Raw genomic sequence first — 27794 nt, forward strand, 5'->3', positions numbered from 1 at the left:
CAAGTGCCTGGGGGTGTGGGGGCAGCATGGGCAGGCCTGGGGGCCCAGCTCTCTTCACACCCTGCTGCAGGTTCAGTTCCTAGAGTCAGGAGCAGGGCTGAGTTCTCTGGTTTTCCCTGTATTTGGGGACTGACTCCATGGTTATAGCCCTGACAATTTGACACCCTACCCCCACCCCCCGGAGATCCTTTATCAGCACCTTAGAGTGACTGTGCCCAGTGACATGATTTGAAGCAATGAAACTTTTTGCTGATACAGTTTTACATGAAGCATATATAATTTTATTTGGAAGCTTTGATTGTCTTTGAGATAAGTATGGGGAAAGTTTAATTTGGAAAGGAAACCTCAGGAGTTCCCGTAGTGGCGCAGAAACAAATGGTTCCTAGAAACAAATCCATCTAGGAACCATGAGGTTGCGGGTTCCATCCTTGGTCTCACTCAGTGGGTTAAGGGCCCAGCGTTGCTGTGAGCTGTGGTGTAGGTCACAGACACATCTCGGATCTGGTGTTGCTGTGGTTCTGGCATAAGCCGGCGGCTGTAGCTCCAATTAGACTTCTAGCCTGGGAGCCTCCATATGCCGTGGGTATGGCCCTAAAAAGAAAAAAAGAAAGAAAGAAAGTAGAGGAAGAGAGGGAGAGGGAGAGGGGGAGAGGGAGAGAGAGAGAGAGAGAAAGAAAGAGAAAGAAAGAAAGAGAGAGAAAGAAAAAGAAAGGAAGCCTCAGAGAAAGGCACATTTATGAGTAACTTCCAGAAAGGCAAGTCTCCACAGCTCTGCCTCTGTTCAGGGTGATTCCATTGGACTAGGGTTCTCAGCAGAACTAAGGAGCCCAGCCCCAGGGGACCTTGCAGGAGCGCATGCTGTCCACCATCCCACCTCTCATCCACAAACTACACGCCTCAACATCACTAATCCACTGGGACAGATATGACCCTGTTACCAGTGATAGCCAAAATGTTTCTTGACTCACATATCAGATCTCAAAACCATGAATAAAAACCCGGTTACTACAGAATACATGTAAGAGGTATTGTAAGCAATATATTACATGTGCCCCTTTCCTGCTGTTTCACTCTCAAATTGAAATCCAAAAATGTCATTGTACGAAATTCATATTTCACTAAAAGTTATTAAGTAGAACATTGAGCAAGGCATAGTGCTGTCTGCCAGATCCTCTCCCATCCGGAAGTACCTTCTGGTTTCTTCTCCCTTTTGTGTTCCAACCCCTCTAGTATAGCTAACCATTTATCTTTTTTTTTTTAAGCTCACTAAACTGAGGGTGAATATATTACTCTATTAATCTAATTACAGCATCTTCTAAGAACCTCAGTTCTTTAGGCTTAAATATCACTGTCTCAGGCCATATTTTGTTTAATTTTTTCCCAGTATAGATTGGAGTTTGTTCCATTTTATTGTCTACTTTTTTAAAAAAATGTTTTAGGTTTTATATCTATCCAAAAATTGGAGAATTCCAAAGACTGACATTTTTATTGCATCAGTCTATTTACTAATTTCGCATATTACCAAGTTGGCATCCTCCCACAGCTCTGAATGTGGTGTCCTACTGGTGTCCTTGTTAGCAGTCTGGTGGCCTCTGAGCCTGGGTTTTTGAGCGCCTGCCGTGGTGAACAATTTGCCAGCAGAGAGAGAGGATCACCCAGAGAGACAGACGTGGCCTGTACTATTCTGATCCCCAACAGCTCCTGTGTATTAAAATAGCTTGTGAGCATGAAGGGACGTGAATGGGGAGGCTCTGGGGGTGGAAGGAGGGATGAGTGCTGCTGCCTGGGAGAGAGGGTTCCTGCTGGGGTTGAACACTGAGGATGTGGTGGGGTGATGCATCTGGGTCCCCCAGGTGATGGTGCTGCTTGTGGGGTGCAGACAGACAGAGCCTGACTGGCCAGGCAGGCAGCTCTGTGTGAAAGGCAGGGCATGGACCTCATGCTGAGTTCAGCACATCTTGGGTTTGTTTTTTTGTTTTTTGTTTTTGTTTTTTTTTTTTTAGTGCCTTTGGTTTAGCCTACAGTTTGTGAATACACACCTCGTTCCAGTATACATTCTGAACAGATAGAATCTGGGCCATCAAGAATGAGAAAGGAACAGGCCAAATCATTCAGTCACTCATTTAACAGAGATTTGTTGGACTACTTCTACACGCTGGATGCCACCTTCACTGTGAGGGTTCATAGGTCCTCTGAGCATCAGTCCTATAAGAACACAATGACGGTCACAGCACAGCATGGGGAAAGGAGTGTGCTGGAGTTGGGGGCAAGGGCTACCCTTCCCAGGAAGGAGTGAGAGGTGGCCATGGGCTGACAGTGTAAAGAGGCCTTCAGTTGGAACAGACAAGCCAACTGGATTGCTGGTACTTGTTTGGCTCTCTTCCAGTTGACTGTCTTCAGCCAGTTGGGCTAGGGCTCAGCCTTCCTCTTGAAGGGGTGAGCCGCCCTTTGGCTTCTGATCTCAGTAAGACTTCTGACTGACGTGGACAAGCAGGCCTCCAGTGGGAGGGCAGGGATGAGGGGAGGTGGAGCCAGGGGGTCTCTTTGTGGGGCTCCCCCTTAGCGTCACCTGCCACCTCCTTGCTCAGGAAGGAGCACTGGGAGGGAATACTGCCATGTGCCAAGAGAGACCTTAGACATTCTTTCCCTCTACATGCAGCCTGGTGCTGGATCATTTGTTACTTTCCACAGACCCTTTATAGCACAAACTGGGAACAGATTGGAGTCTATGAGGAGGGAACTGGGAGAGGAAGGGGTGGCACTCTCTGTCATCACATGTAGTCTCTGTCTGATGTAGGCTGTTTATTGACATAGAAAGATATCCTCAGAGTGTTGAGTGAAAATGCAGACTAGAAAACAGTGTTCATTGATCCCATGTCTGTGACTATTAAAGAGCACATTTACTTTATATGTACTTGGGAAAATGTTTGGAAGAATATGTACATACTAACCATGGTGCGTGGTGGAATTGTGAGGAACTGGTTTTCTTCCTTTAGCTTATGTCTTTTCTGACTCTTCTCAGTGCTCATGTATCATTTTTTATAACGAAATTATTAAAGAAAAAATAGTTTGAGAAATAGCTCCTCGGTCTCCCCCTCTTAAAATAAAACTAGGAGACTAGTATTAAAAATTATACCAATGGATGATGTTTATCTCTTTATTCCTGAGAGTGATCTACCATTCAAAATGACTGCTTATTTATAAGTGGCTGCTTTAGGGAAAGAAAGAAAAATCTAAAGAGCTTTAAATAGTTGTTAAATAAAACATTGTAAGTGTGTGTTGTTTTAGGGGATTTTTGCTCTTCTACACCTGAATAAACATTAAAGAAATTGATTCTCCACTCATCCCCACTCTCGTAATACACACAAATCACAAGTGGCATTATGGGCAAGTTTTACTAAACCTTAAAAAAACTGTAAATCCTTGTCTGACACATAAAGTCTCAGAGAATAGAAAAAGAGAAAGAAACTCAATCCCTTTTATGAGGCTAGTTTACTCTGACATCAAAATCAGACGAACTGTACTAGGAAGAAGCTATAGACCAATATAACCTTTGAGCATAGTTGCAAAATGCTACTAGAATTCTAGTAGTTTATTAATTACATGTGCATCATGACTAAGTAGGACTTATCCTGGGAATGCAGTGATGTTTTAAAGTCTTTTAATAATTGGTTATAAATTCACATATTAAGAGAGTCAAACCCTCCCAAGGGAATGGAAATAAAAGCAAAAATAAACAAATAGGAAATAAAACTTAAAAGTTTTGCACAGCAAAGGAAACCATAAACAAAATGAAAAGACAACCTAAGAACTGGGAAAAAAAATATTTGCAAATTATGCAACCAAAAGGGCTTAATTTCCAAAATATACAAATAGCTCATATAACTCAATAATAAAAAAAGCAAACAACCCAATCAAAAAATGGGCAAGAGATCTAAATAGATATTTCTCCAAAAAAGACATACAGATGGCCAATTGGCACACGAAAAGATGCTCGACATCGCTAATTATTAGAGAAATGCAAATTAAATTACAATGAAGCAAGTTCCCATTGTGGCCCAGTGGGCTAAGAACCTGACATGGTGACCATGAAGATGCAGGTTCCATCCCTAGCCTCACTCAGTGGGTAAAGGATCTGGTGTTGCAACAAACTATAGCATAGGTCACAGATGTGGCTCAGATCCTGTGTTGCTGTGGCTGTGATGTAGTCCTACAGCCACAGCTCCAATTCGATCCCTTGCCCAGAAACTTCCATATGCCACAGATGCAACTGTTAAGGAAAAAAAAAAAAAACCAACAATGAGGTACCACCCCCACATTGGTCAGAATGGCCATCATTAATAAGTCTACAAGTAACAAATACTGGAGAAGGTGTGAGGAAAAGGGAACTTTCCTGCACTATTGGTGGGAATGTAAATTGGTATAGCCACTATGGAGAACGGTATGGAGGTTCTTTAAAAAACTAAATACATACAGAAGTCCCATACGATCCAGCAGTCCCACTCCTGGGCATATACCCAGACAAAACTATAATTCAAAAAGATACATGCACTCCTGTGTTCATAGCAGCACTATTCACAATAGCCAAGACATGGAAACAACCTAAATGTCCATCAACAGACGAATGGATTAAGATGTAGTACATATGTAGAATGGAATATTATTCAGCCATAAAAATGAATGAAATAATGCCATTTGCAGCAACATGGATACAACTAGAAATGATCATACTAAGTGAAGTAAGTCAGAAAGAAAAAGACAAATAGCACATCATTTACATGTGGAATCTAAAATATGGCATAGATGAACCTATCTACAAAACAGAAACAGACTCATAGACATAGAGAACAGACTTGTGGTTGCCAAGGGGGAGGAGAGCGGGAGTGGGATGGACTGGGAGTTTGGGGTAGCATATGCAAACTATGACATTTAGAAAGGATAAGCAATGAGATCCCACCATATACCACAGGGAACTACATCCAATCTCTTAGGATAGAACATGATGGAAGATGATATAAGAAAGGCAATGTATTTCTATGTATGATTGGTTCACTTTGCTGTACAGCATAAATTAAAAATTATAAATCAACTATACTTCAATAAAAAATTTTAAGATAAACCATATGATCATTTCAATAGGTACAAAGAAAGTGTTTTATAAATAGATACACATGTTTACCTTAAGACAAACCTGGAACCTTAGCCAACTAGGAACAGAAAGAAGATTCCTTTTTTTTTGGCCACATCCCAGACATGCAAAAGTTCCCAAAGGCCAGGGATCAATCACACCACAGAAGCCACCCAAGCTTCAGCAGTGACAATGCCAGGTCCTTCACTCTCTAGGCCATCAGAAGATTTCTTAGCTTGATACTACTATCCATTAAAATCCACAGCATATACTATGTGTGGTGGGGAAATTTTAGAAGCAACCCTATTAAAGTCAGAAACAAGTCAGGGATGCCAAATAGCACCCTTACTATTCAACATTGTGCTAGAGTTTCCCACCAGTGCAATAAGACAAGAAAAAGATAGAGGGGGTCGAAGGAAACAATCATTTTGTGCAGGCAATGATTGTCCACATAAAACAATCCAAGCAATGCCACGTAAAATCTATTAGAACTAATAAAAGAACTCAGGAAAGTTTTTTGTTTTTGTCTTTTGTCTTTTTGAGGGCTGCACCCGTGGCATATGGAGGTTCCTAGGCTAGGGGTCTAATTGGAGCTGTAGCTTCCGGCCTATGCCACAGCCACAGCAATGGCAGATCCGAGCTGAGTCTGTGACCTACCCCACAGCTCAGGCAACACCGGATTTTTAACCCACTGAATGAGGCCAGGGATCGAACCCCAACCTCATGGTTCCTAGTTTCAAAACTGCGCCACAACAGGAACGCCTCAGGAAAGTTTTTCAATTGAAGATAAATATAAAAGAATCAGTTGGGTTCCTATATATCTTTAATAACCATTTAGAAACTAATAGAAAAAAATTATACCTACAGTAGCAACCAAAACCATATAGTACCTAGAAGTAGGCTTAGTGAAAGACATGCAAGAGCTTTACAGAGGTGACTATAAAACATTACTGAAGGACAGAGGAGATATTCTAACTAAATGGAGAGATAGATTATGTTAATGGATAGGAAGTTCACCATCATAAAGATACCAGGTTACCTCAGATTAATACAAAGTGTTAATGGCATTTGGTCAAATGATCCTAAAATTCATTTGGAAGAATAAAGGCAAGAATAATCAAGACAATTTCTAAGAAGAATAAAATAGGAGGAACTCTCCATGGCCAATCAAGACTTATTATGAGTTACAGTAATTAAGATAGTGTGATATTGGTACTAAAATAGACAAATCGATCAACAGAATAGACAAACTCAGACCCATACAATATGGAAACTTGATAAGAAAAAGATTGTCTAGGAGTTCCCGTTGTGGCACAGCAGAAACAAATCCAACCAGGAACCATGAGGTTGCGGGTTCGATCCCTGGCTTCGCTTAGTGGGTTAAGGATCCAGCTTTGCCATGAGTTGTGTTGTAGGTCACAGACACGGCTCGGATCTGGCACTGCTGTGGCTGTGGCAGTGGCTGGCAGCTGTAGCTCTGATTCGACCCCTAGCCGGGGAACATCCATATGCTGCAGGTGCAGACCTAAAAAGCAAAAAAAAAAAAAAAAAAAAAAAAAAAAAGAAAGAAAGAAAGAAAAAAAGGCTGTCTAACAGATCAGTAGGAGAAAGATGAACTATTCAATAAATTGAAAAATTAAGAGTTCCTATCATGGCTCAGTGGTTAACGAATCCAACTAGGAACCATGAGGTTTTGAGTTCGATCCCTGACCTTGCTCAGTGGGTTAACGATCCGGTGTTGCCGTGAGCTGTGGTGCAGGTCGCAGACGCGGCTTGGATCTGGCACTGCTGTGGCTCTGGTGTAGGCCGGTGGCTACAGCTCCGATTCGACCCCTAGACTGGGAACCTCCATATGCTGCGAGAGCAGCCCAAGAAAATGGCAAAAAGACCAAAAAAAAGGAAAAGAAAAGAAAAGAAAAATTATGAGAAAAATGTATATAACACAATATTCATAAATAAGTTTCAGATGGATTAAAGACCTGAATGTAAAAAGCAAAATCTTTAAGACTTTTGGAAAACATTTAAGACTCACTTATTACTTCATGGCAGGAAAGGCTTTTTTAACACAAAATACAAAAACAACTAACCATAAAGGGAAAGACTGATAATTATTTTAATGATGGTAAAAATTTTAATTTCTATACAGCTAAAGACAGCATAAAGTTATAAGGTAATGCTACAGACTGGGAGGAAACTTTTGCAACACATGTGATCCACAGAGGATTAGAATCCATAAAACATAAAACTTTCTACAAATTAACAAGAAAAAAACATACAGTACAATTTTGGGGAAAATGAGTATATGAATAAGCAATTCACAGATGAGAAAGATCTGAATGCTCACTATACACACAAGCATATTGAATCTCAGTAGCAATCAGAAATGCATATTAAAACAAGATAACCATTTTGTACCTATCAAATTGGCAAAAATTTAAAAAGTGGATTAGCTGAAGTGTTGATGAGGAGGTGGATCCACAGGAACTCATACACTGCTGCTGGGAGTGAAAATTAGTGTAATGTTGCTGAAAGCATCTGGCAGTCTGTGGTACAGGATCTGGCAGTCATGTTTCTAGGTGTGGAACCTTGGAGGCTATTGTGTGTGTGCATAAGGAGACACTACTGTGGACTTTTTTGTTTGCAGAAAGTGGAAATAATGTAAATGCCCATCAACAGAAAACATGGGTATAGAATATAAGCAGGAGTTCCCGTCGTGGCGCAGTGGTTAACGAATCCGACTAGGAACCATGAGGTTGCGGGTTCGGTCCCTGCCCTTGTTCAGTGGGTTAACGATCCGGCGTTGCTGTGAGCTGTGGTGTAGGTTGCAGACGCGGCTCGGATCCCGCGTTGCTGTGGCTCTGGCGTAGGCCGGTGGCTACAGCTCCGATTCGACCCCTAGCCTGGGAACCTCCATATGCCGCAGGAGCGGCCCAAGAAATAGCAACAACAAAAAAAAAGACCAAAAAAAAAAAAATAGAACATAAGCAACAGGGAGTTCCTGTCATGGCGCAGTGAAAGCAAATCTGACTAGCATCCATAAGGATGCAAGTTCAATCCCTGGCCTTGCTCAGTGGTTAAGGATCTGGCACTGCCATGAACTGTAGGTTGCAGACGAGGCTTGGATCCAGTGTTGCTGTGACTGCGGTGTAGGCCAGCAGCTACAGCTCCAATTTTTTTTTTTTTTTTTTTTTTTTTGTCTTTTTGCCTTTTCTAGGGCCGTTTCCTGCGGCATATGGAGGTTCCCAGGCGAGGGGTCTAATCAGAGCTGTAGCCACCAGCCTATGCCAGAGCCACAGCTCGGATCATCTGTGTGGGTCACAGATGATCCGAGCCTCATCTGTGACCTACACCACAGCTCACGGCAACACCAGATCGTTAACCCACTGAGCAAGACCAGGGATCAAACCCGCAACCTCATGGTTCCTAGTCGATTTCGTTAACCACTGAGCCACAACAGGAACTCCTACAGCTCCCATTTGACCCCGACCTGGGAACCTACATATGCCACAGGTGCAGCCCTAAAAAGACAGACAGACAGACAGACAGACAGACAGAAAGAAAGAAAGAAAGAAAAAGAATATAAGCAACAAAATGCCTAAGTAGATAAATCTTGCAAGAGTGATGTTGAATGAAGGGATACAAAAGGATTTGTGCAATGTGACACCTTTATCTGAAATTTAAAAACACTTTGAACAATATAGTGCTGATGCAGGCATACTCACAAAGCAAATGTATAAAAACAGGGATGAGACTAAGACACTTCAACTTCTGAAGTGCTGTTAGATCTGAAGAGAAAGAAGGGAAAGAGATGGAGCTGAAAACAAAGAGGGCTTCACTTCCCACTCCTCTGTCTTTGAGGGCGGAATATTAAGATTTGTTCCATCTGGGTGGTGGCCACACAAGTAGAGTTTGTTAAATTATCTTCTCTTTTGTCTATATATTTAGAACATTTTATGGGTTTTTTTTTAATTAATTCTTCTGAGGAAAAAACCCACTTAATCTCCATGTTAAAGTGGGCAGTAATTCAAAGAAGCATTTAAACTAATTGATGTTTATCCTCCCATGAATGGCAATTTAGTGTGTAGGGCTGAAGCATAGGACTCTGGAGCAGCCTGCCTGGTCTATATCCCTCTCTGCCACTTCCTACATGGTAGCTCTAAATGAGCTACTTAATCTTCCTTTGCTGTAGTTTCCTTGGATGTAAAATGGTGCTGCTGTTAATGGTGGTGGTGGAGGTGATATTAGTGCCTGCACGTTGAGTTGTTGCAAGGAAACGATGCATAATGCACTAAATACATAGACTCTATTATTGTTATTGTGTCTGAGTATGACCTGCTATTCAGAGAGACACTAGTTACTTGTTGATGCAGGAGAGCTGGGGGAGGGGATGAATAAGCTTTGCTTATTAAAGAAATCATGTAAGTAGATGGTGTTTTTAGCGATGGTTGCTCTTCTACTGCAGTGAGACAAAAATATCTCTCAGATCTCCAAAATTAACCTGTTGAGTTGGAGATGATTCACACACACACACACACACACTCTCACACACACACACACCCCCCGCCGGAGTGACTTCACAATTATTTGCTTCAGTTAGCTCTGTGTCTTAGTCTCATCCCTGTTTCTAAGTAAAATTATTACTCATTCATTTTTCAGAGCTAGCTGTCAAATCAGTACGAAAGACAAAACCAATATGCAACTCTGTTGAAATATATAGCATGCCCTCTAAATATGAAGCTCCATCTACCTTCAAGTTTTGATGAATAGGTGGTATTGTTCTATCACATCATAAGACTGGCTTTTTTTGTATTTTAAAAAAAGGCTGAAATATAAATCTCATTGGTAGATGTGGATTTTAATTGAGGCCTACTTAATGTCTCAAATAAGTGATAAATCAGTCATTAGGGAGCCAGGGATAATTTTCTATAAGCAGAAGCAGGAAGGCAAAGATTGCAGGCTTTGTCTAGAGTTAATTTGAACTTTGGCCCAACTGCACCTCTCTTCCTTAGCCTCCTAGCTTTGAATGAATTATTTAAATCTGCTGTGCCTCAGTTTCTTCCTCTATAAAATGGGACTCACAGTCCTTCTCTTGCAGAAATCTTGTGAGGATCAAATAAATAGTATACACTACTTAGGGTACATAATCTGTGCCTAGTAGTTAACATTATCTCTAACATGATCATTACTGAATTATGAATTCCTCAGTGCTGATGGATGAGTGGATTGAGGGCATCTAAGATGAGATAATGAGCTGGAAAATCTTACAGCTGATCCTGCTAATGTTTCTTCACTTCACCCAAAACAATAAGTTATTGAAAGGCACGGGAATTTTTTTGAAATGTAAAAAAATACGTGGTCTTCATCTTGAAGATAATCAAACGCTGCTTTTAAAGTGTAATTATTCAAAGCGAGGTGTTGCAGCGATCTGAATCTGCTTTCCTACAAGAAGCACCCTATTTTGCCTACCACTGCCTTTGTATATCCTTGCTTAGCACCCTGAAACATCCAACACAGCTGTGAAATTTCATTATGTCTGGTCCCTGCAATGTCGAATCCTCACTCCTGACTGCAGGATGAACGAACCTCTAGGATTGAGCTGCCACCCAGACCAAAGCAGAACTCTGAGCCTGCTCCCAGGCCTAAGCCAAAGACAAGATTTCAGGGGCACTCAAGCCTGAACCAGAGACAGAGGGGAGGCAAAGGGGATGAAGACTGGCTAATGCGACATCCCTCCTTTGTGCTTGTCTCTGGTAATTCAGTCCTTCCTCCTTTTGCCTTCCACCCCAGCCAGTCCTACTGTACCCAGTCTACCTCGCACTTCCTACCTTCATTTTTTTTTTTTTGAAAAGAAAGATAAATTTATTGAGATAAAGGATAAAAGACACTGCTAGTGCAAGTGAATGACTTCCTGATTATCAGGGAGAGCAGACTCAGAGCACGTGTTAGTGTCTGTTTTTCTAGCCCAGGGACAGAGTTGAGAGGAGAGGTCTTACTAAACATTTGCTGGTTGGTTGGGGGATGGGTACAATGTCCCTATAGGGGCAGGATGAGGAGTGGGCCAAATACCGACCCTCGTTTTAAAATAATCCATTCTCCTGGGAGGGAAGGAGAGGTAATTTGGTGGTGGGCCCCGGAACTGGGAGAGAATCTCTAGGAGGTGTGGCTCTGACTAATAGAGACTACACTTTAACCAGCTAAATGGAAATTTGCATTTTAAAGGAAGAACCTATTTACTGCTCAGGATCTTTAATTGGCTAATTACTTAGGGAAGATCGATTTTTTCACATCTCTTGCTTGATGGCTTGGGACAGGGTCTGAACAAGGAAATGGGAAGCTTAGGGAAGGACCTGTTGCCTTGGAGGTGCCCACTATACAGGCTCATATGAGCATCTCCATCCACCCAGAGGCCCCGGGGCACCTGGAACTCAGCATGCCCAGGACTGAAGCCATCTTCCCCACACACCTTCCAGATGCCTATTTCATTTGGTGGGGCTTACTGCCCCCAACCCCACTCATTTCTCAAGCTAGAGGAAGCACTCAGCATCAGCCCTGACTCATCCCTCTTCCCCAAAGTCACCCAGGCTGTTCGTTAATGCCTCTCCCCCTCACCCATAGGACAAGCTCAAATGAAAATCACAGTGTGTCTAACCATCTTGCTAACTGCCATGGCTTCCTACTGCCTTGGGGAATATCTTGAGGCAAGTAAAAATGTGTGAAATCCGTACTTCAAATCATCTTATTAGAATTTTTGAAATTTTTATGGCCCATTTCTTGTCAGATCTAATTAGATCATTACTTTTACCTTATAATTTGCCTGCAGAAAAGCTCTTAATGATGAGGAGGCTTATCATCAGCTCTGCCATTTTCTTGCTCTTCCTTTGGGCTGGCATGATTAGCATATTGTCTTCGGCCTCAGTTTTATTTCTTGCAGGAACCTTTTGAAATCATTGGTCCATTTCATAAGGGTTAGTTTAGTTAGAACTAAATAATAATAATGAGTGAGTCTATTTAACCAAGCACACATGTAAACATACGTCAAAATAAATCAAAACTGCTGAAAGGGAACAAACAAATGAGAGATACACACTAAATACTCCCTGACCCCCAGGGAGCAGGGGGATCTTTCCCTCTTCCATTAGAATGCCACATACCAGTGGGTGCCAGGGTCAGCCTGTATGTTAAACATTAGTAAAGCTTAATCCATCTCATTAGGAAACAAGAAAATGGGGAGCTCCTGTTGTGGCCCAGTGGTTAACAAACTCAACTAGTATCCATGAGGATACTGGTTTGGTCCCTGGCCTTGCTCAGTGGGTTAAGAATCCGGCATTGCCGTGAGGTGTGGTAGAGGTTGCAGATGAGTCTTGGATCCCTCGTTGCTGTGGCTATGGTGTAGGCCAGTGGTTACAGCTCCGATTCGACCCCTAGCCTGAGAACTTCCAAATGTTGCAGGAGGGGCCCCCAAAAGACAAAAAAAGAAAACAAGGAAACGGAATTAAGGGTTCTAATGTTTTCATTTTTCCCATCCCCTCGTGGTGGCTGGGAGGCAGCTGCCCTTCAAGTTTTGGTGACCCACCCGCAGAACCCACAAGCTGCTTGCTTCTTATTGCTGGTGGTGGAAATTTTGGGACCTCAAGTCTTCTCACCAGCAAGGGTGAGCCCATTGGATATGTCTTCAAGGCAAGCACTCTCTTTTGGAAGGTGGGGAAGGGGCTAGACCTAAGAAGGCCTCAAGGATGTGCTGGATTAACTGGCAGTCAGAAAAGTCTATGTTTTAGCCCTCCTAGGTCATCTAAGTTTTACTGTGATGCTTTTAAAGTATCCCAAAATAACTTAAGCCTGAGAAATGCCATCTCATTCAAGTATGAAAGGGATTACACCTAACAGGGCATTTTTCATGAGCTACTAAGCTTTGATCATTTTCTGTGAGGAGAGAAGGGGAATCAAGATTTTTGCTTGTCTCTAACTCAAAGGCTTCATCATCCCTTGACCATGTCATTTCAGTGTACCTCCTCCAGTGCCATGTTTTTTCTTTAATATCTCAGCAGTATGCAAACCACAGTTTTATACAAAGAAGGAAAATATTTTTCAGTTTGACTCCACTAGAAATCAACAGTTCCATTAGTCTTTCTGAAAACCATAAAAGTGTTAGGTTTGCATTTCAAAAACCTACTAAATGTTCCTTAATAGTTTTGTCCCCACAGCTACATAGGGCCCCAGAACTTAAGCAGAGGCAATGTCTTCTCTAGAAGGTATTTATTGTTGTCATGAATATCCCTCCTGCAGACCACAGCCAACTCCCTCTTATCACTCACTCAGAGACCAGATAAGGAAGCAGGAAGGAAGAGGGTGGTATCCACCTGGTGCCTGGCCCCTCATTGGTTGTGAAGGATGGAGAGTGAGGAACAGGACTGGTCCAGTCAGCCTTGCTGGTGCAGGAGCAGGTGAGCGGAAGAATGGTGCTCATCGTGAAAGTTCACAAAATAGTTTGTGAGGCTGCTCTGTCTCAGGGAGGCCTGCTTGAGCTTTACATCCAACATGTAAGTATAAGGGATTGAGTCCCAGAAACTTGGACTACCACAAATCACCCTCTGCCCAGGTCTTACCTCTCCCCATGCCCTGGGGAGCCCCCAGCTTTCCTTGTACTCTGGGCCTCCTGCGTTGACAGGTGGTACTTATTAAGCACCACAGATTGTTTTTCTCAGGGTACCATCTCCACCCCTAGCTTCTACTTAATATTTTTAGCTAACTCTCTTCCTTGCCATTATCCTAAGCTGTTTACCAAAGTGAATGATAGCACATGAGTGGGGGCTATTACAGATAGTTTTATAGTTCTGAGAGCTATCCATACTCACATATATATTTTCCACACACCCTTTAACCAGAAGTAGAGAAGTTACCGAACTCAAAGAGAAGAAGAAAAGAGCTAAGTCTGTCCCCCAGCCCCTCTTCCACACTACATCCTGGGTTGATGCTCAGAGCTCTTCCCTGGGCTGTAGCTGACAGCTGAGAGCCTGTCATCTTTCATAACCATCATTTATTTTTCCCACAATGTATTACCTTGCTCTTACCATGCTGAAGCTCATCTGCCTCTTTTCTACCCACTCATCCTTGGCTTGGTGAGATCTTCCTGCTGTGTATCACCACCAGCTTGGCATTTCACCATCTGGGAGAGATTATGTTTTCTAGAAATGTGGAAACATCACTTATGCTATGGCTGCACATCATTTACAGAAGCATCAGCTCAGACTGGCCCTGACACGTTACTATGCAGCGACAGACCCACTTGAATTCTCTTTTGCTTTCTCTTTCCACACTAGTTGACTCCCATTGTCATGCTATTTTACCAGCATAGTTCTGGTACTTCTCCTTTCTTTGTATATGTTGCAAGCATGCTTATTCTCAGAGCACTTACTTTATAATCCTTCCATTTGAGCTCTTCCATCAATTTTGGTTTAAAGAAGACCCGGTTTCTTTTCTACAAAGATGAACTCTGCAGCTTCCTCAGTCTCGTCTCATTGTGCCAGTCAGGTAAGCTGCATAATAATAGCTGCATAATCATATCTTATTTCCATTCTCAGGTACTGTAAACAATCCATTATTTTTCATGGCTAGAATGAGAACTTTTGCTCAAACCTAGTTAAGAGAATCATGGCTGACTAGAAGAGCCTTCTTAAGGCTCTTGGGAAAAAGAACAGTTTTTGCCATGACCTATTCTAGATCTCTTGGTGTTTCCCCCAAACAAACATGTGCATGCTAGTTAGGGCTGCTTCCCCAGAACTCCCAAGTGCACCCTTGACCTTGGCTTTTAAAGTTCACATCTTTCTCTTAGCCTGCAATGTTCCTCCCTAGTGGGTCACCAACATGGTTCTTCTGCAGAAGGAGGAGACAGAAGGATTGGGTGGAAGGAAACAAGCCCAAGATTTCCACCTGCAAAAGGTCTACCTCATCCAGCTCTCCCTTAGTACATGCACTCTCCCTTAAATCTTGCATGCATGTTGGAAATAGTAGTGTCTCCACACCCCTCCCCACAGATCCCTGGGAATTGTCAGAGTGGATCAGATTGATGTTATTTCTCTGAATCCTATCCTGGCATTTCCTATACCATAGGATGTTATAGGGAATATATATATATATGTGTGTGTGTGTGTGTGTGTGTGTGTGTATATACATATATATATATATATATATATATATATAAATATGTGTGTGTGTGTATTTTCTAACATCCAGTACGTTTGAGAAGGGGTAGACTAAACAAAACTACACAGGTATCTTTACTGTAGGGCCTCTCAAAGCCTTTAATAAACTACCTGGTATGGCACATCATCAAAAGCCAACCACAGGGCATAGTCATCTACAAACTCATTTAGCTGATCACAAAACCTTCTCTCTTGGAGCATCTGAGAGGACTAGTATTCTATGAGATACACGCTGGGGCATGCTGTGATCAGTGGGTCCTACATTCATGGTGTGAGAAACACTTAGGGAGCTCGTGATTACTGGCCATACTCCTAAAGATTTTAATTTAATAGCAATGGTTTGGGTTAGAGTGTGGGAATCTACTTGTTTGTTGTTTTTTCTTAAAGCTTCCTTTATCATTTTGATGATACATAATTCCTTTACCCCAGCATCTTGATCATTAAGACTTCAGAGATTGCATACCCATGACCCTCCTGAGCCCTCACCATAGCAGTTTGTACCACAAGTCCCTTTAAACATAAATAACACATTCTTTTACAAGGGAGATGGCTGAAAACGTATGAGGGAAACCATCAAAGTCCTTTGTGATTTGGGGGAAATTACTGGCTTGTTTCAATGACTTTAGAAACCACTTCCTGACAATGTAGCCTATCCACATTCAAGTCCACCTTCACAGCCCATAGAGCTTCCCCCCAGCTGTTCTCAATCATGCCAATTTGGGCTGTTTCATATACCTAAGTGTTTTGTTTCATTTGTCTACATCTTGCCTCCCTGCAGGACCATATTCAGAGTAGGACCCAATTAAATATTGGGGGGAGCAGGAAGGATATTCTTCATAGCACTTCATACAGAGTTGAACAAATTGTAAATGCTCAGTAATTGCAGAGAAAGCAAGGGACAAAAGACACCTTGGTCCCAAAAGGACAAAAAAGAGTGAAGATTGACTTTAGAATTAAAAAGCAAGTAGAGAATGATTTTAAGTGTCGCAACAAGAGTAAACAAACAGCTTAGGAGAGTTCCTGGTGATCTAGTGTTTGGGATTCTGCCCTTTCACCACTGCAGCCCAGATTCAATCCCTGGTCTGGGAACTGAGATCCTACATCAAGCTATTGCACATTGCGACCAGAAATAAATAAAAGAGTGTACATACAGCTTACCCTGCTAAGATGGTATTATCTTCAATATTAAGTATGTATTATTTTCTTCCTTCTTCTGGAATTCTTCCTTTGTTGCTTCCCTGTTTTTCATTTTTTAGGTCAATGACATATACATCACTAGTAGCTCAGGAATAGGGTGACCAAATTTTCCCAATTTGCCTGGACTTTTCCAATTTTAGTACTGGAAGTCCACCATACAGGAAACCCCTCAATCCTGGCGAATCAAGGCAGTTAGTCACTCTACTCAGCATGAAGTGTTTCCTGAGCAGATAAAACTGGGAAATGCTTTACCACATTCCACTCACCTGAATTAATTCCCTATAGCTGCTATAAGAAGTTACCACAAACCTAGTGATTTAAAAACATCAATAGTGGGGAGTTCTATAGTGGCGTAGTGGTTAAGGATTCATCATTGTCACTGCTTTGGCTTGGGTTTGATCCCTGGCCCAGGGACTTCTACAAGCCACAGGCGTGGCCAAAGCAAAAACAAAACAAAACAAAAAATCTACACAAATTTATCATCTCACAACTGTGGAGATCAGAAATCCTAAAATGGTTTTACATTTTAGAAATCCTAAAATGTGTAAACAGGACTGCATTTTTTTCCTAAAGTCTTCCTTTGCCTTTTTCAGCTTCTAGAGGCCACCCATATTCCTTGGCTCATGGTTCTCTCCTCCGTATTTGAAGCCAGCCATTGCATCCCTCTGACCCTCTGCTTTCATCATCACATCCCCTTTTCTGACTCTCTTTCTCCTTTCACTTACAAATAAAGACCCTTGTGATTACCTCATGTGCACTGGATAATCCAGGGTAATTTCTCCATCCCCAAGTACTTAACTGAGTCATATCCCCAGAGAATGGATATAGTTCTCAGTGCTATACAGCAGGACCTCATTGCTTATCCATTCTACATGTAACAGTGTGCATCTACCCAAACTCCCAGTCCTCCCACTCCCTCCTCCCTCACCCTTGGCAGCCACAAATCTGTTCTCTATGTCTGTGAGTCTGTTTCTGTTTGTAGATAGGTTCATTTATGCTACATTTTAGATTCCACATATAAGTGATATATTTGTTTTTCTCTTTCTGACTTACTTCACTTAGTATCTCTAATAATCTCTAGCTGTATCCATGTTGCTGCAACTGGCATTATTTTGTTCTTTTTTACAGCTGAGTAGTTCATTGTATATATGTACCTCATCTTCTGAATCCATTAATTGGCCAGTGGACATTTAGGTTGTTTTCGTGTCTTGGCTATTGTGAATAGTTATGCAAAGAACAAAAGATACATAGGGGTGCATTCATCTTTTTGAATTATAGTTCTGTCTGAATGTATGTCCAGGAGTGGGACTGCTAGATCATATGGTAATTTTATTTTTAGTTTTCTGAGGAATCTCCATACTGTTATCCATACTGTATCAATTTACATTCCCACCAACAGTGTAGGAGGGTTCCCTTTTCTCCACATCCTCTCCAGCATTTGTTATTTGCAGACTTACTAATGATGGCCATTCTGATTGGTGTGAGGTGGTGTCTCATTCTTGTTTTGATTTGGATTTCCAGATGAGGAGAGTTTTGATGGATCAGTTTATAAGTCCAATTCCTCTTTTTCACCTCAGTAGTCTTCTCTAACTCACCTGCCTGAGAAACAACCTGAGGTCAAGACATGGAGACCTCCCTTCTTTCTACTGTTTCAGTAATGGATTTCCCACCCCCCAAAAAAATCATATTGGGGAGTTCCCATTGTGGCTCAGCGGAAACAAACCCAATAGTATTCATGAGGATGCCAGTTCAATCCCTGGCCTCGCTTTGTGGGTTAAGGATCTGGCATTACCGTGAGCTATGGTGTAGGTTGCAGATGCAGCTCAGATCTGGCATTGCTATGGCTGTGGCCTAGGCCGGCAGCTGCAGCTGCAGATCTGATTTGACCCCTAGCCTAGGAATTTCCATATGCCACAGTGCAGCCGTAAAAAGAAAGGGGGGGGGGAAATATTCTTACTGGGACAAATTACCTTGGGGTGTAAAATCTCCTAGTCAAACAAAGGGATGATGTGAAACTCTGGTGTTGGTGATGGCTCTTTTAATCAAAGCACCATTATCTGCCCCTACCCATCTCATTTGGAGGTGCATTTACTTTTTATGTTTAGTAAGTACTTATCAAAAGCTTAATACTTGTACTGCAAATAATTAGAATGATAACTCACTCCAGAAGGAATTTTTTAAAGATTGGAGATTTGGGTCACTAGGATCTTCTTTTAATTTAAACTTCAATTTGTGGAGTTCCCATTGTGGCTCAGTGGAAATGAATCCAACTAGAAACCATATGGTTGCGGGTTCGATCCCTGGCCTCGCTCAGTGGGTTAAGGATCTGGCATTGTTGTGAGCTCTGGTGTAGGTTGCAGACGTGGCTTGGATCCTGCATTGTTGTGGCTATGGTGTAGGCAGGCAGCTGTAGCTTGGATTCGACCCCTAGCCTGGGAACCTCCATATGCCATGGGTGTGGCCCTAAAAAGAAAAAAGAAAAAAAATAAACTTCAATTTATATGGATCCTTTGGTTATAGAGAATTATGACTGATAGACCAAATTTTTTCAAGCAGAAAAACATAAAGTTCTCTGGATGTTATAGAAGAGAGACACAACCTCAAGGAATAAAAAAGAACAATGTAACAGTTCTAATTTTTAAAGGAGAGCTTGCTCCTGTCATTTTAAAATGGACAATAATGAATGTTATATCACTGAGGTATGTAGGTTACATTGGACATTTTTAAAAGAACAATTTAACATGTTAACTTTAAAGTATTTACAATTTAGAATATCTAGACATTTATCTATTTAGAAATTATAACTATTTAACCATTAGGTGAAAATACTTACTGTCAGGTTAAAAAGTATTCAAGTAGATACATAGCTTTTGAAAATTATTTTGGGGAAATAAGAGCAAAAGGTGTGATGACCACTGCTCTGCAGAAAACTGCTGGGAATGCTGATGGTGAAAAGAGCAGGGTTTGGAATCCAGCTAGCCAGGGAAGCCTTGGTAAAAACTCCAGCTTTCCCCAGCTCTTAAGGTTAAAGCCATGAAGTGGCTGCCCCAGAGCCAGTGTTCCCACATCCCAAAGTAGCTGCTATGGGCCCCCAGTGCATTAGGCTCAGAGTCCACTGGAGCTTGGACACAAGTCCCTGCTCCCCCAGAGCTTACATTCTAGTGGACACTGAGTCAGTTGATCCATTACTTCTGCATAAATGTATGTGTGCTGCATTTCTAGAGAGCCTCTTAAAATACCTGTTCAGGCAGTTTTTGGTGTTGACAAAGAAATTACTGCTTTTTTGATATTCCAGAACCGATCCATCTAGATTCCACTTTTCTTGTCAGAATAATCATCTGAGGAGGAATACAGGGTCAAAGATCACAAGTCTTTAAGTTTCTCCTGTGGAGCTGACTTCAAAGCATATGGCACAGTCTTTTGAACAATGCTGTTAAATATTTGGGGAAGACAGATTTGATGTTTTTGGAACAAAGGTTATTTACATAAAGGTCTGATGACCATGGTAGATGATCAGTCTGAGCAGGAATATTACTTGTTTCAAACTCTGGAGGGGCATAAATCTCATGGTAAAGAATCAAGCATCACCATTTATTCCCTTCACACTGAGGCTGAAGGGGAAATCCTGGTCTTATCAGGGTCACTTGCTATGAAGTTGCTTGAAGAGTCTACCCTCTCAGTCTTTTGGGAGAGAGTTTCCTAGGGCTATGGGAGACCCATGCTGCCCACTGCGTTAGTTTTGCTGATCCTACTTTAGTGACCTCACTCCAGGCCATGACCATGGAGGCCTGCACCTGGAAGAGGTCCATGAGCAGAAGTGACTGTTGTGGAAAGACCCAGGGCTGGGCTGGGAGGGAGGGAGCCAGACCATGAGGGGACATGCTGGAGGAGGAAGCACTGGGGCCTTTGTCTAAATTGTGCTTGAGTGTTAACTGAATTTGTGTCTATGAGACCTAAGCACTCAGGGATTAATGACGTTCCACTGAGGGGATGAGTCTGGAGTGGGTAGAAGGGGTGGAATATGAGATGGGGAGGGACTGGACAGAATAGCAGAAGCTGGCATGTATGGCCATCTGTCTGTCCATGCTGCCTATCCCATCTGTCACTTCCATGTAGCCAGAGGACTGGACAAAAGGATCCTAGAGGGCCCTCAGTTTTCAAAGAAAAATTCATTCTTCTGCAGTATTTTCCTGGTCTTTACCTTAACAGACATCATCCCATCCCTGTGCTCAGAACTGAGCTAGGTGCTGAGGAAGACATTATCTTTGTCCTCCAGGAACTTGAATCCCCTTCAGAAAATAAGAATTATACACATACATACTGTCATAGTGAGGGTGGCCAGTGGGCTTCATTTCAAATGTCAGCTCCAGCTAATTGGTGACTTCATGGAGTATTTCATCCCACCTAAGACACTACTGATTCTAAGATACCTTTTCATGTGCTCTTAAAAAAAAAAAAATGCTGCCAATTAAATTGCAAATGATTGCTTTTTTATTGCTTAATATTGTATACTTATTGAAAGATCCTGTTTTAGAATTACTTAGACATAGTGTTATTTCTTTTAACATATGTTGTTCTCATTCCTTCATAAAATGGAAAGTAACAGGGAAATAAGTTGGCTTTGGTTTTCCTACACTTTCTCACATTCAGGGTACTACGCATCTGGAGACACCTTTGCTTGGAGCTGTTGATGTCTGTATTCCTACACAGGGTGGTTCTCTGTGCCATTGATAGCACTGGAGAGGCAACATTTCTTGTAAGAGTACACTTCACTTTTTTTCCAAATCTCTGTCTCATATTGTTTACGTTAATACACACATAGGTAATGCAACCAAAGCAAAACGGCCACCTGACCACAGTGACTATAAGACACATCCCAATTTTGAAGATATCAAACATGAAAAAAAATTCACCTTAGTAAAATATGGATTCTGAGACTCAGTCAAAAACACTACAGTGATCAAACATTTAGGTCTATACTGGGAATGGGGTTGGCATGGGTGCTGCATTCTTATCATTAAGCAATGATTTCCTTCATTGCAAAACTTGCAAATTTGCAAAACTTGAATGGTTCCAGTGCAGTAGTCATTGTAGAGAGTTCTTTGTGAATGAATAGAGTCAAGAAGGCTTTCTGCATAAAGTAGGTCTAAAAGTGTGAGATTTGGCTTGGGTGTGAGGAAACCTTGTTCAGAGAGGAAAGAGCACAATTTAAAAGATTCAAGAGGGTAAACAAGCATGTAATGTGGAGAGGACAGTATGGTAACCAGGCTGGGGTGGGGTTTCATTAAAGAGTTGTGGGGTATGAAGGCATGAATTTTTGCTGTAAAAATGTGAGTTCAAATTAGTATGTTTCACTTGTAGAAACAAAATAAATGGTTCTCATATTTCTGTAACTCTTCCCTCTTCTCTTACCAAAGGTCCTGATGTTTTTAGTTCAAAGAGCCTTGCCCTTCAAGCCCAGAAGAAGATTCTGAGCAAAATAGCCAGCAAAACTGTGGCCAACATGCTGATTGATGACACCAGCAGCGAGATCTTTGATGAGCTCTACAAAGTCACCAAAGAGCACACCCACAGCAAGAAGGAAGCACACAAGATCATGAAAGACCTAATCAAGGTGGCGATCAAAATTGGGATCCTCTACCGGAACAACCAGTTCAGCCAGGAGGAGGTGATTATTGTGGAGAAGTTCAGGAAGAAGCTGAATCAGACTGCCATGACCATTGTTAGCTTCTACGAGGTGGAATACACCTTCGATAGGAATGTGCTCTCCAAGCTCCTACACGAATGCAAGGACCTGGTACATGAACTGGTACAGCGACATCTGACGCCCAGGAGCCATGGGCGCATCAACCACGTCTTCAACCACTTTGCTGACATGGAGTTCCTCTCCACCCTTTATAGTCTGGATGGGGACTGTAGGCCAAACCTCAAGAAGATTTGTGAAGGAATCAATAAATTGCTAGACGAGAAGGTCCTTTGAATGTCCTCCCTCTTCCTGGACTTGGCTGCATTCATGTTACAGCACCCAGCGTGTCCCGGGTGAGAATCAGGAAAACGAGAAGAAGCCCTTGTCAAAGATGCTTGTGTTCTGTCCTCGTCATCTCTCTGATGTTGATGCTGGAATAAGCACAGATGTGCTTATCCCCTGAGCTTCTGATGAGGTCTGTACTCAAAAGCCCCTTTGTTTGCAAGCTCAAAGGACATTTCACCTGTTCTATGCAGAAAAGCTGCCCTGCTCATCAAGGTGGGCAGGGTCATCTTGTAAAGTGGAAGGAGCCCTGGTCCAAGGGTCAGAGGACATGGATTTGGTTCCCAGCTCCACCAGTTACAATTCCGTCCTCGTTCTCTAGATCCTGAAACCATCATGCCTGCCTGCCTACCTCCCAGGGCTGCTGTGAGGATTGAATGAAACTATGTATGTTCTCACTTTTAAAAACTCGAATATAAGGTCCTGCTAGTTTCTCTGTGGGTTGTGGCAGGGATCAACCCGGAATCTAGACTATTAAGCAGCAGAGATAAGAACAATAGTTTCTAATGGGCTGGGTTTGCAGTCTGTCTCTAGATGCGCTATTTCAAACAAAATAAAAATGAACTCAAAGGTTTGAAAAACTACAGCTGCAAATGGGAAAGAATGTTTTTTGAGAGTTGTGTTTTTAGGTCTTAGATGTGCAGGTTTATGGTCCTGCAGAGGGAAACTTTCCAGGGGTTGAGGGAGTGGAGAGAGAGTTTCCCACCCATCACATAGAGGCAGAGAATTGTGCACCCCTACCCTGCCCCTATCTGAGGCGTACCCTCCATGAGGTATAGGGGGTAGGGGGGTTTTATTCCAGTATGCACAGGAGGTTTGGGCAGAGTGAACCCCTATCCGTCTTTCATGGTCTTTCACAGTCATTTTGTGCTGTTTTCTTTGGTTTGTTAATAAATTCAAACAACCCTTCAAACAAGATGTTTTGGAGTTGTGATTCAAAAATCAAATTCCTTGGAGTTGGATTCAGTGTTAAAAGGAAGAAGAAAATGAGGAGCAAGAGCTCTGCACTCAGACCCTAAGGGAAAGTAGCCCCAGAGGGAGTATATATAGGGTGGTGCCTGTGCAGAGCTGGTCCATGGACACGGTGACCGCTTCTCTGAACGTCTCAAAGCCTCACTTTGACACAAAGTAGTTAGTGCTTTATTTGCCTGGAGGACATCACCTCTGTCCTTCTATGCTTCCCTTTTACCTGAGGATAAGGTAAAAATACCACATCAGGTCAGCCCCAGGTTTCATTGCACTCCGTGGTCTCTCTAGCAGGAGCATCAATAGATGGTTTGGGGGAGGCTGTGAAACAATGCCAGTGAACCTACTATGGCTGTTTGACCCCAGCTGACTCCCAAGTCAACATTATATAAAGCATCTGGTTAAGTTTTTCAGCCACCAGCACTCAAAATTAGTTCACAGGAAGGATGTCCAGGGGTAACAGGGACTAATGAAGTTAGCCCCTGTCTCCATGTTTGACAAACGGGGCCCAGCCCCTCCCCACGGTCCTGAGGAGTGAGCAGATGCCCAGGGCCCGTCTGGACTGAGGAGGTCATTGGTCATTTGGGCAGTGCCAGTGGAAGCTGTCCGGGATAGGTTCCTTCCTTCCTACCTGCCCACTAGGCAATGAGTGGCCCAGAAGTAGCCAAATTACAGAGCCCTCAATGCCTGCCTTCATGTACTCATCTGATTAAGGACCACTTCCTGGTATAACAGATGGTTCTTCTTTTTTCACTAAGCAGGTGGACCTACTCAGAGAAGTCAGCTCCGCCAAAAGGAATGGGTGCAACTGTCTTCTATCTACCTAAAACAGATAGGGAAGAAGGCAGGTTCCCCAGCCAAAGAGGGTTGCAGGTTCTCCCCTCTCCACAGGCCACAGCCCACAGCACAGTGAGGGCAAAGCCCACGAGCTTCTGAAGGAACAAGGTCCTTTTTGTTCTGATCAGAAAAGGATTAGCACTTCCACCAGCAATTCTCAGCAAATGCAATAGCAGTGTGGGTGGAAACATTCTACCACCTCAGGCTTCCCCACTGTCTCCAGCTTATCAACAGTAGCCAGGGGCAGTTGGGCACAAGTAACCCATCACTCCTCTAAAAAGAGCCACAACCTATAGCATGTATGCATTTCAAACACACCACTGACATGTAAATTCAAGTGACAAATGAGTTTCATCCAACAACTGAAAAGTTTACAAATTTCAAACATTTAACCAACAGCCTGGTAGCCAAAGAAAGAATCTCATTATTGGTTTATCCTGAGGACTCTAACTACATCTGCTCAGAAACTCTGTACTAAATTTTCAATAGTGAGAATCCACAAAAGCCAAGTTAAAGTATCTACATTCAGGTGGCACCCTAAAGAAAACTGATTTCAAAAGAAGAAACGGTACAAAAACACTCAATTGATCAATTTCCATGCAAACTTCAGAGAGCAATGCCTGGCTAAGCAAGTCAAGGGCAGAGATGGGACTCCCTCTTTAAGGGGAGTGGGGTGGTATGGCAGGAGCAGTTTTACCTGGAAACATCACTGAGTCTTCAACTATCCCTTGGCACTCAACTCTGTCCCCACAGGAGGACAGCAGGGACTTGTACTGAAGTTTCCACCCACCCCTGACTGTGTCCTCCATGTGTCTGAACCCTGCAGAAACACATTCCCTGCCGGCTGTGCCCACCATGTGTCTGTATCACTTTTCCTCCCTGTGTTTGCATCTGTGAATCTCGACACCCTCAGCAACTCCAGGTCTCTGCTCAGTGACAAATCAAAATGAAAAGACTTTTCCATCTGTGCTTCTCCTCCCAACTCCCATCTCCCCCATATGTACATTTTTCAGAAGCAAATCAGTACATTCCCTGGCTGCTCCAATGCAATGAACTTTTTGTGTGGGTATATATATACATATACAAAATAAATACATGAGTTCTCAAATCAGGCCTACATATGCTCTGCCCAATATCTTTGGCGCTTGTTTGTTTGTTTGTTTTAATTTAACATGGTCCCAGATGTCAAGAGCAAAAATAATCAGTAAAAATTCTAGACCAACCAATTTCCGGCTGCAAAGACACTGAGTTAGTAGGAACTGTCCAGCAATGGAATATGTTGACAATAAAGTTATGAATCAGATGGCCTTGGAGGAGAAGATTGTGAAGGCTCTCCCTACTTAAAACTGTGTGGTCAGTGAGTTCCTTTGTTTAGTCTGACCCTGTTACGGGGGCCACAAGTCAAACCAGGCCATCTCTTGCTCTTTCCTTAGAGGGAGGTCTATGCTTGATAGGGGAAAAACTCTTCTACAACGCTGTTTTTCAAAATGCATCTGGAAATCCCTGAAAGTTCTGGACAGGGTGCAGGAGACAGGGAGTGAGCTGGAGCAGGTAGAAGTCCATGAGTTCTAAAAGAAGTTTATAAATTTTGTTCCAGCAATGGGGTCAGGTTATCCTTACATGTATACATTGCAACAGTGGGAAAATAAAAAAAAGAAAAAAAAAAAAGAAAAACTCTATAGCAATCAAAAAAATAAATAAATAAATAAATAAATTTTGTTCCATTCTGACAACTTATAAAAAAAGTCAAAATCGATATCAGTACCTTCTGGGAGTTCCCACTGTGGCACATCAAAACGAATTTGACTCGTAACCATGAGGTTGCGGGTTTGATCCCTGGCCTAGCTCAGTGGGTTAAGGATCTAGCACTGCCGTGAGCTGTGGTATAGCTTGCAGACACGGCTTGGATATGGCGTTTCTATGGCTGTGTCTTAGGCCAGCATCTGTAGCTCCCTTTTGACCCCTAGCCTGAGAACCACCATATGCCACAGGTGCGGCCCTAAAAAGCAAAATATACATCAGTATCTTCTGCGTCACTAGGAATGACTACATTATAGCCAGATAATGCCATCTGCCTTCAGGGTCTGAGTTTGTATTTATATTGTTGTTCGTGCTGATGGATCAACTCAAGAGAAATAAAATAATTGAACTTAATGTGTTTCTCTAATGAGGCCAGGGCATCCCCAGGGGTCTGCAGTCATAGCTTGGGCATCTATGAGTTCTCCATTTTGAGAAATCCTGCTATGATGTATGAAAGTATAGGCTTGCAGAGAATGAATGAGTGTTACTCTGCCCTTGACGGTGACTCATTTGTGTTGGGCTCTCAGAGACTGAGGGGTAAACCTGTATCTGGGGGACACATAGGCCTTGCAAAGAAACACTGCAAATCCACTTGCACTTGCTCACACTCTCTCAGTTCCAGCAGTACCTGCTGGTGTGCAGAGGCCCAGGTGTCAGGAGTGTGGAACTCATTGCTTGTCTGAACTTAAGGCAGGTGACATTCAGATTTCCTCCCAGTCTCAGAAGGAGAAATGGTCAGCCAGAGCAAGCTCTCTCTCACATCCCACCCCCAGCAGTGGTACATTCTTATTACACTGGTATAGTGGTATGTTCACATATATCTCAGTGCCATTACTAACCTGTCCTTTCCTTGCCTTCTCCTTTCTTTGCTGAGCTGGGAAAGTCTCTACAGAGGAGGGGTCCTGGCCATACACCAAGGCAGCCAGAGTTTGGGCAGCCAGGGCCCCCCAGGCTGTGGTATAGAGTTCCTCCTTGCTGACTCTAAGACCTTTCTGGACCAGCTCCTGGGACAAGAGAGTCTGGGATTTGGCTCTGTCATAAGGACTGGATGGGAGCCAGAGCTTGGCACAGAGCAAGTGCCGAGACTAGCAGGAAAGCCACAACCAGGCTCTGTTGTGGAGGGAGAGAGCACTCTTCCAGCCTCTGTCACTTGTGAAGGAAGAGCTTACAGGCTTGTCCCTGGGGAGTAATTAGACTTCTTCTGCCTCTCAGAGCAGCAGCTTTCCTGCCGAGAGGGTCAAACTTCCTCAGTGATGGGATGCCCCTGCTCCATGATTCAGAAACAGTTACAACTTGATTTTAGAACTGGATTATTGAGTTTGGGTTAGGGGTGACCAGGGAGATGAGTATTTAGGGGGTTGTTTTCTTTTCAGCTTTCATAGGCAGCAGGAAATATACAATATGGAATGAGCCATGAGTCAGGAGGTTAAGTCTCAGCTTTCCCAATACATGGTGATTTCCTTATACCTCTCCTCTTTGGGCCTCAGTTTCCTCAACTGTAATAGCAGAGAGTTGCACAAGGTTTCTAAGAATCCTTCTGATTCCATAATACCACGTTCTGAGCATCATAGGAGGGAAGAAGCTCTGGGCATTTCTCTGTTGTTGATTTCTTAGAAGGGAGGTTACTCATTAGTCAAAC

At 42.7% G+C, this 27794-nt stretch overlaps 1 protein-coding gene across 5 annotated transcripts in view; it reads left to right on the forward strand.

The window, feature by feature from the left end:
- The window catches only part of TNFAIP8L3 (TNF alpha induced protein 8 like 3), a 42452-nt gene extending 18984 nt beyond the window's left edge, over positions 1-23468 (forward strand). For 2 of the 5 annotated variants that reach the window (XM_084970307.1, XM_021095503.2), the window contains 3 exons: positions 13412-13569; positions 14562-14656; positions 21942-23468. In XM_084970307.1, the coding sequence (XP_084826433.1) occupies positions 13517-13569; positions 14562-14656; positions 21942-22504 (711 nt within the window). In that variant the 5' untranslated portion in view covers positions 13412-13516 and the 3' untranslated portion in view covers positions 22505-23468. The remainder of the gene's footprint in view (positions 1-13411; positions 13570-14561; positions 14657-21941) is intronic. The other 3 variants (XM_084970313.1, XM_084970312.1, XM_013992998.3) reach the window with 2 other exon arrangements.
- The last annotated feature ends 4326 nt before the right edge of the window (positions 23469-27794 follow it).

This window comes from Sus scrofa, chromosome 1 (assembly GCF_054392235.1).
Source record: "Sus scrofa isolate SSC_HxYL_T2T_F1_AM1 chromosome 1, Sscrofa_HxYL_maternal_Yorkshire_Landrace_v2.0, whole genome shotgun sequence".
Lineage (NCBI taxonomy): Eukaryota > Metazoa > Chordata > Mammalia > Artiodactyla > Suidae > Sus > Sus scrofa.